We start from the raw sequence: 9,521 nt of genomic DNA, 5'->3' as shown, positions 1-9,521 counted from the left end.
GGGTGGAGATTTGTTGCTCTATTTGTAATAATATTTTTTTTATTTTTATGAGGGGTCTTATCAACAGTTCAGGTGAGATACTTAGTTTTACCATTATGGAATCCTCTACGCATGCGGTGGTGCCGTGGCTGTCGACGATTGTTCCTGGTATCAGCATTGGGGTGGAGAGGGAGAGGTGGACGAGAAGGGGGAGCAGGAAGATGTGAGGCATCCTGTGGATGAAGGTTATGTTTTAGTGAATGAGGATATGTCCATCTGACTCTCGCTAAGGTTATAGTGGTCGGAAGGAAGTAGAGAAGTTTTGATAAATATGCGGAAGGGAGTTCTTATTGTAAATTTGCCATTTTAACCTCCACTGAGGGGTGCATGACGTCCTGCATCTTCAGGGGCGAGAGCTAGAGTGCATGTTTAGTTGCGTCGACGTAGTGTCATGTGATGGGACTTGCGCTTGGGTGAGTTATGTGTTAGTGCGGTAGGTGGGTTGTGGTTGGGAGGTGGGGTTGGGTCGAGGTTAAGTTTAACCTTTCTCAATTTCTCTCCGTGTATGGTTACGGTTGTGTGATCGGAAGGATCCGTTAACAGGAAAACATTGTTGGGGAGTGAGGTTGTGACTGTGAAGGGGCCTAAGAACTTGAGTTTGAGGTTGTTCGTTCTATTAGAGTCTTGGACCATGACTGTGTGTCGAAGGGTTATGTTTAGTGGAGATGACCGTTTGTGTTGTTTTGTGTTTGTTCGTTCTTGAGCTACGTTGAGGTTTTCCCTGACTTGGTTGTAGATCTGTTGCATGCCTCGTTTTAGGCATTGGGTCAGGTTATCTAGATTGTAGAAGGGGGGGGCCTTGAAGATTTGGTAGGGTAGGCGCATTCTTTGGCCAAAAATGATCTCATGGGGGGACATCTTTGTTGCGGAGTTGACTGTGCTGTTGATACTGGCTTGTACCTGTGGTAGCCAATCTTCCCAACTGTCCGTAAGATCGTTGGCCAAAGGTCTGAGGATTTCAAGCACTTTTCTATTTGTTCCATTCCCTTGTGGATGGTAGGCAGTGGCGAAGGTTTGATTTATGTTATATATAAATGTGCTATTTCGCGCATTACCTGGTTCTTGAACTCTGAACCATTGTCAGACAGCATTCGCCTGGGGATGTTGTATCTACAGAATATGTTGTTAACCAATGCTTTGGCCACAGTCTCTGCTGTTTTGTCCTGTAGTGGAACTAGGATTGTGTACTTTGACAGATAGTCGACTGCCGTGAGTACATAATTGGAACCTTGATGGCTCGTTGGCATTTTTAGTAGATCAATGCCAAGTGTTTCCCATGGTTCCGCAGGGAGTGGAATGTCTTTGATATTGAGTTGTTTTGGGTCAGGTCCTCTGAATTGGTTGCAAGTTACACATGAGTCTATGTGTGTGGTTATATCTTTTTTCATTTTGATCCAGAAGTATGACTGTCTGGCGGTATTCAGTGTCTTATCCCTGCCTGAGTGGCCTCCCATTGCACTGTCGTGCAATATGTGTAGGACCTTGGGAACTAGGGCTCTGGGAATGATTGTTACTTCCCTGCTGTTAGTGGTTCTCCTTATAATTCCGTCGACCAGTTTGAGTTCCTCTATTGGGACAGGTGGTCGGGACTGTAAGGGTGTTCTTGAAAGTAGATGTTGTTTTACTTTAGACCATGTCGGGTCTTTGTCTGTTTCTTCTCTAAGGTCTTGCATAGGAATACAGGTTGTTTTTGTTAAGGTGGATATGTGGATTTGTCTGCTTAGTGAGTCGGCTACTATGTTAGCCTTTCCAGCTAGGTATGTAATCTTTGGATCGAAGTCCAATAAGGTGGTTTTCCACCTAGCAATTCTGCCATGTAAGTCTTTAGAATTAAAGAGGTAGACTAGGGGTTGGTGGTCAGTGTAAATCGTGATCCTGTACCCTAATATGAGGTATTTGAAATGCTTCAAACCCCATATCAGTGCTAGGCCTTCTTTGTGTGTATGAATAGTTACTTTCAGGCTTATTTAGTACTCTACTTGCGTAGGCTATGGGGTGCTCTTTGCCATTTTCATCCTTCTGTTGTATGACTGCGCCTATTCCTTTAGAGGAGGCGTCGGTGTAAAGAAAGAATTCTTTCTTCATGTCTGGGAAGGCTAGGACAGGGGTTGTGGTAAGAGCATGTTTAAGGGTGTCGAAACTTTGCTCTTCTGCTTCAGACCATTTAAAGGTCTCACCTTTCCTCGTGAATTAGGTGAGGGGTGATTCTATGTGTGAAAAATTTATAATGAACTGTCTATAGTAAGAATCTAGACCTACGAAACTTATGTTTCATCTGCGTTTCTGGGGCTTGGGAAATTGGTTATTGTGTTTATTTTATCTGGGGTGGTATGGATGCCTCTGGCATCGACTTTATGACCTAGGAAGGTGAGTTCCGTCTGTAGGAATTTACACTTTCCTAGTTGGATTTTCAGTCCGGTGTTTTTGAGTCTTTTGAGGACAATCTCTAGTGTATGAAGGTGGTCAGTTTGTGTGGGACTATAGATGATGAGGTCGTCTAAGTAGACGAATAATGAGATTCCTATCATGTCGCTGAATATGCGAGTCATTAGTCTTTGTTGGGTTGAGGGGGCATTCTTAAGGCCAAAGGGCATACGTTCGAAGTGGAAATGTCCCTTATCAGTGGAGAATGCAGTTACGGGTTTTGATTCTTCCGTGAGCTCCACCTGCCAGAAGGCTGACTTAAGGTCAATTGTGGAAAAAACGGAATTCCCGTTTCCAATATTTTGTAAGACATCTTGCATGGCGGGGAGGGGGTGTGGGTCAGATTGAGTTAGGTGATTTACTTTCCTAAAGTCAACAACAGGGCGTAAAGTTCCGTCTTTCTTAGGGACTAGGAAGAGGGGACTGTTCCACGGACTTTCCGAGTGAGAAATTACACCTTGGTGTAACATCTCGTGCACACTGTTGTCGACTTGTGTTTTCCTACTGTGGGGTATGCGGTAAGCGGGGGTGTTGGGGGGAATTTGGATGTGATGTTTGATTATATCACATTTGCCGAAGGGTTCGCCTTCTAAGGCGATAGCCGATCTATTCCTTTGTAGGATGTATTGTAATTTGTCACGCATCTCTCCGTTGGCTGATGTTGTGATTTGGTTGGGGTGGATAGGAGTGAGGGGTTGTGTTTTGTCTTACGGTGTTGATGTGTTGAGAGAGTGGTTCCTGGATTGGGGAATTGTGGAGATGGACTGAACAAATGTATGTGTTCTCTTTAATTTTGCGGTGTTGGTCTGAGAGATTCGTTAACATAGCTAGGGTGTGTTTATTTTCTGATACTATATCCCAGGAGGACTCCAGGGTTATGTTATTTATTCTTGACGTATCTGGGTCAATTATGACATCCTGATGTTCTATTGCTCCGGGTATGTATAGTGGAACTGTTATTGAATGTCTAGGGGGTATGATGACTGTGTTAGACAACAGTGCCTTTGAGGTGACATAAGGGGGTGGGCGGAAAGAGTAGCTCTTAGTGGGATTTGGGTTATTCAAGCCAGACAGACATGAAAGGGGTTGTGTGTCTAGGTCGGGTGCTTCAGGGGTTTTGGAGATGTCATTTATGTCTTGGAAGGAGATTTTGTTGGTATCTAAATTAATTATTGTCTTCCAGTTCTGTAGTGACTTTAAACCTATTATACCTTGTTGATCGAGACTCCATTCATCAGCTAAGTGGAAGGATGTGAGACCTACTTGGGAATTGTTTACCTCTATGTTTAGATCAATCATATCATGAAGTGATATGGTAGATCCTTCTATCAATAGACCTTCCGTATTTGAATACTGGATTTGGGGTGGGTCATTTAGTGCTTCGTAGAGAGCTCTGGGGATGAGGTTTAGGTTTGTTCCTGTATCAACCATCATGTCAACAGTAATTTGATCTAATTTCACCTTTAGGGTGATATAGTTGTGTGGTGTGTCGGACGTTCCTATGGTGGTCTGGTGCACGTTCCCCCAATCGGTGTTGAGTTGTATGTGTTGTGTGGGAGGAGGGTGTTTGTCGAGGTGCTGTAACTTGTTTGTTTGTTTTCTGTTGAGGTTGTGGTTGTGATTTTTGTTGAGAACATTCCTCGTTGGAGTGAGTTGTGGTTTTGTGTAGGTTGCAGTATTTGCCTGGCCGTGTTGGTTTTGACATGTATGAAGGTGGGTGGGAGTTGTTTGATTTGCTGTTGAGCTCTACATTGGGAATCTGTGTGGGAGGTAGTACCATGAATTGAGCAAGGGGTAGCGCGGTGTTGTGCCTGCGGGTGTTGATATTGTTGCGCTCTACACTGAGAATCCGTGTGGGAGGTTGTTCCATGAACTGAGCAAGGGATAGTGTGGTGTTGTGTCTGCGGGTGTTGGTATTGCTGCGTTCTACATTGAGAATCCGTGTGGGAAGTAGTTCCATGAACTGAGCAAGGGGTAGTGTGGTGTTGTGCTTGCATTTGTTGTTTCTGTATGCAGTCTCTGGTGTTGTGACTTGTTGAAAGATGGTAGGAACACCAGTTAGATGGTTGCGCTGTATTGGAGCTAGGGGGCTGGTGTGACTGAAGGCTATTTAGTCTAGCAAAATGGTGCTGGTCAGAGAGGGAGATGTTGCAAGCGTTGGTTATGTCTAATATGTATGTATAAGCTAATGGGTTTCTAGTGTTTAAATCCCTTTTTGTGGCTTCTCTTTGACACTTTGGTGGGAGTTGGGAAAGATAAAGGCCTATCTCCAGAAATGTGTAAAAGTTTTCTAATGTCAATGCCTTTTTTCCTGTAGTGGTTGTACAGATCCAAGGGCTGTTATTTTCTAGATTTTTCCTAATTTCCTTAATTGCGTTAGCAACATTATCCTTGATGTTAGTCTGTTTTTGAGTTCTAGTATTATTTAGAAATGTGAGGAGAAAGTTAATGTTGTTTGCTTGTTTGTTCTGAAAGACATTTAACAGATGCTCCTTATTGTCGCTAAATGTGATTCCACCAGCAATCAGATTGTCAAGCATCCGAGCGGTTGATCGGTGCTCATCTGATGCTTCTATTTTCTGGCGGCATAGATTTATCTTATCTAAGTCAGAGTAGTTTGGACTTTTAGAAAAGAAAAGGTCACATGCCGTCAGGAAGTCAGTGATGGAGAGTCCGCTAGTTTGAGAGAAGGTGGGGATTTCGGTTAGAGGGGTAATGGTTTGGTAATTATTGATTACTGTAGGTTGGAGTTGTGGTTGAGGATGTTGCGATGGGGTTGGGGCAAGGTTAGGTGGTGGGTAGGGATGTGAGGTGAAGGCAGGTTGACTTGACGGGAAGTTGGGAGAAGGGAAGGCTAAGTTTTCGTATGCATGGGTTGTGGGGTTCAGGGATTGTTGTTGAGGGTCCACATAAGGAGGAATTTGGGGTTGCGGTGAGGTGTGGGGGGGACGTTGTTGAGGGTCTAGTTGAGGGAGAATTTGGGGGTGCGGTGAGGTGCGGGGTTGTTGTTGAGGGTCTAGTTGAGGGGGAATTTGGGGTTGCAGTGAGGTGTGGGGGGGTTAGTTGAGGGGGAACTTGACGTTTTGGTGGGGCGGGGGGGCGGGGGTTGGGGAAGTGTTGTAGTTGGGTCGGGTTAAAAGGGTCTTCCCGTGAGTGGTCATGGTGAAGGGGTATGTTGTCATAGTAATCCTCAGGAATTATTTGAGAATCTGCCTTAGTCGTGGCATGGTCTGAGTCATGAGAGGGTTTTTCTTCTTTAAATGTGGAAAGAAATCCTTCAAGTAAATTTCTGACCTTGGCTCTCGTACCTGTAGCCATGTTAGTGTCTAACTAGAGATGCATGTATCACTTAACAAGTATTGAAGGTAGTTAGGTGAGATGGGAATTCTAAGTTGAAATAGTTAAATTATAAAAAAAAAAATTGGTATAGATTACTTATGAGGCAGTGTGTTATAGTTAGATAGGGCGTCAATGGGTATACAATGGTATATATAATATGGGTTTACAGCAGTAATTATAACAAAATGGTTACATTGGTAAAATTATGTAATTTATATTAGATATAAATGGATAATATTTAAAACATATACATTTTTGTATATAGTGTAAACAAGAATTACTTAACTGGAAAAATGCATATGAACATGATAATATGTACGTAAAACTGGGTAATAGTTAAATCTAGAAAAATTATTGCATATACAAATATATGTTAAAATAAAATTGGCATATTTTATATATTACTTATCACTGTTAGAGGTGTAATATTATTATTTAGCACTTTACTTATTTTGGTTCTGATATGCAGTCACGTATTATTTAGTAATCTTACTTGGAAGATTTCAGTTCGTTGATAGGACACTGCATTCGTAAGTGTAGACAGTTGTGTAGGGATCGCCAGGTGGGGCTGTCGCTGTCCGTAGACTTGTTTGTCCTGACGTACGATGATTGGGAAGGTCTCACTGGTAGTAGGGTATTTTGATGAAATATGTGTTGATTGGTGTGCAATTACCTCCAGGTGAGGCTGCTTGTGGTTGGAACATCTAGATGTATGAATTCTAGTTGTATGATGCTCGCATGGAAAGTGAGAGAAAAGCGAGCATCAGGAGGTTTTAAGGGTAGGCGAGAGTTTTATAATTAAATAGTATAAATGGTGGATAGGAATTTTGATAGTTACCTTGATGAAATTTCTGTTTTGGTAGTTTGAAGTCGGTTGTGACGATTGCCCAGAATTTGTGTACTGTGTGTAATAAAATCTTGTCGTAGAGAGCGGTTCGTTCCGTCCGAGTGGTAGGAGTGGTTTTCGTTGATTGTAGGTGAAGAAAATGGACAGGTTTCAAGATACTGGTCCCTTCTATAGTTCTATAGTTAACACTAGTTTCTTCGGAGGAGATGGGTTGCGGCTATACGCTGGCACCAGTAATGTAACGGGATCGTTACATGGTCTCCAGGAAGGGTTACTTGCACCAAATTATGTAACGGATAGTTACATCATTCCCAGGAAGGGTTACATGCCACACACGTATGAGTTTTTCTGTTTTTTTCTTAACAAGGTCTAAGACTTAAGATTTACACTTATACACAATTTAACTCTAGGGCACGTCACAAGAACCGACCACTCCTGGGCTCTTGCGGTGGAGTTTTGATCTCCGGAAATGTGAAGGTCAGCACTTCTCGAGTTGCCTTCCATCGTGGTGTTTACAATAATGTCTTGTTAGTCCGTTGTCCCACATGGGTGGGGCAACTAAACAAATTACCTATTGGTCTCTTGGTTATAAATACTAATTATATATCCAGGGGGGTGGCTTGTTTATATGTAATGTTTCCGTGTGTTATGTCTGATGACATCCACTATGTGTGTGTGTTCGTGAGTTCGTGTGCGTCTGGTGTGTGTGTGCTCGGGGTGGTATGCTAGGCTGTTAAGATGTCCACTCAGCAATTCGAACGGACGTGGTCTGGCTCCAAGGAGTCCGGTGAGTGAGTGTGATATTGTTCACCATGCATATGGTGACGTATACAGGGGGGGTGGGAGCTTTCGGGTGAAAAGTATAAGTTTTTCCAGTTAGTGATTACTTTTACAACAGCATGGCCCAGTACTATAAGCATAAGCATATGAATTATTACAGAATTAGAGTGAGACCCGTTTAGGCAGAGCGTTTCTTCCGAGGTTGTCTTCGTCGGTTGAATCGTACGATGACGTCATGATAAGACGAAAGCTGATTGGCTAGTAAATTCTCGCACGATGCTATCAATGTGTGGGACGGTGTGACTGAGACAATTGCATTTCACCAGTCGTTGTGTGATTATTGCTTATTGTTGTGTTGGCCTCATTTGTTCTACATATTTACATAGATACAAAACATCCAAGTATTTTGCAATGAGTGCTAAGAAACGGAAGTACATTGAAGATTACATTCGATTTGGATTTGTGTCTCTCCAAAGGGGTGACACCGAGGTTCCACAGTGTGTGATATGTTACAAGACTGAGCAATGATGGAATGCGGCCTTCATGCCTGGAACACCACTTGAGGACATTACATCCTGCTTTAGTTGACAAGCCGAAGGCATTCTTTGAAACTAAAAAAGACACCTTGAAGCGAGCTAAACTGGACGACAGTGGGTCATTTCGGCAGCAATCTTCAAAGGTTGTTGAGGCTTCCTATGAGATCGCTATGTTGATTGCAAAGAGTCATAACATTGGAGAGTCTCTCATAAAACCAAGTATATTGTGTGCAGCAGAATTCGTTTTGTGGAAAGATAGTGCAAATAAGCTTTCCCAGTATTCTCTGTCAAATGATACAGTCAAGAAAAGGATAGATGAATTATCTCAAGATATCAAAGTTCAGACTCTCGACCAAGTAAGAGCCTCCCCTGTTTTTGCCATCCAGTGTGATGAAACGACTGATGTCGCTCAGTTATCTCAGCTTCTGATGTATGCTCGTTTTGTATCAGGCAATAATATAAAAGAGGAAATTATGTTCTGTCACCCGATGGAAAGTTTCACAACAGCAGAAGCTATTTTTGATGTTATATCAAATTTTTTTCCAGGAAAATCAGCTTTGTTGGGAGTCGGTGGTAGGAGTGTGTACTGATGGAGCACCAGCCATGCGTGGTTTACGGTCTGGGTTTGTCACAAAGGTGAAAGAAAGAAATCCTTCCGTAATGAGTACACACTGCATACTTCATCGGGAAGCCTTAGCATCCAGAACTTTGCCTGTTGAAATGATGGACGTCTTGAAAGTGGCTATCAAGATTGTCAATTTTGTCAAAGCTGGAGCCTTGAACAGTCGTCTTTTTAAACTGCTGTGTAAGGATATGGAATCCAAACATGAAGCCTTGCTTTTTCACACGAACGTGCGATGGTTGTCAAAAGGAAATATGCTTGGAAGTCTTTATGAATTACGAGAAGAAGTAGAAATATTTCTAGATTCACAGCAGAAAGTAGACCTTTATGACAAATTTCAGTCTGAAGGCTTTCATGCAACCTGGTGGATATTTTTGAGGCATTGAATGCTGTGAACCTCAAACTACAAGGAAAAAACATCAATATCCTCGTGCACCATGAGACCATTCGTACCTTCATGGCCAAACTCGATCTTTGGAAATGTCGAGTTCTACAGGGAAATGTAGCCAGTGTTAGAAACTTAGATACGGCTCTCGCTGACAGTAACCTCGACTCTGAGTTAAAAGAGCAAATAATCACTCATCTAAGTGAAGCATGGAAATTCAACAGGAATCCATTTCAATGTGAAGTAGCTGATGTAGCTGAACAAGTCCAAGAAGAGTTCCTAGAGTTGAAGTTCGACTCCACAGCTAAAGAAGACTTCAAAGAAATGGATTTGGAGACTTTCTGGGTCAAATACCTTCATGTTTACCCTTTGACCTCACACCAGGCTCTTCGGATTCTAACACTGTTTGGATCCACATATATGTGTGAAACGGCATTTTCCACGCTCGTTTCTATCAAGACTAAGTACAGAAACCGCCTCAACGTTGAGGGCGACTTGCGTTGTGCACTCTCGAGCATTCGACCGCGTAGTCTAGATCTGGTAGCTTAG

The 9,521-nt window shown here is 42.7% G+C and overlaps 2 protein-coding genes across 2 annotated transcripts; both read left to right on the top strand.

The window, feature by feature from the left end:
* The first annotated feature begins 7,961 nt into the window (after window positions 1-7,961).
* Window positions 7,962-8,973, top strand: LOC143024113 (zinc finger BED domain-containing protein 5-like). Its single transcript, XM_076182881.1, has 2 exons — window positions 7,962-8,321; window positions 8,512-8,973. Exons 1-2 carry the CDS (start codon window positions 7,962-7,964, stop codon window positions 8,971-8,973), a joined length of 822 nt encoding a protein of 273 aa, XP_076038996.1.
* A 71-nt stretch (window positions 8,974-9,044) lies between these two features.
* Window positions 9,045-9,521, top strand: LOC143024112 (zinc finger BED domain-containing protein 5-like). The gene has a single exon (XM_076182880.1). The coding sequence runs from the start codon at window positions 9,045-9,047 to the stop codon at window positions 9,519-9,521; it is 477 nt and encodes a 158-aa protein (XP_076038995.1).

Source organism: Oratosquilla oratoria, unplaced genomic scaffold (genome assembly GCF_046742065.1).
Source record: "Oratosquilla oratoria isolate Oo_2021 unplaced genomic scaffold, ASM4674206v1 SCAFFOLD93, whole genome shotgun sequence".
In the NCBI taxonomy this organism is placed as follows: domain Eukaryota; kingdom Metazoa; phylum Arthropoda; class Malacostraca; order Stomatopoda; family Squillidae; genus Oratosquilla; species Oratosquilla oratoria.
This window is presented reverse-complemented; position numbering and strand designations above follow the sequence as displayed.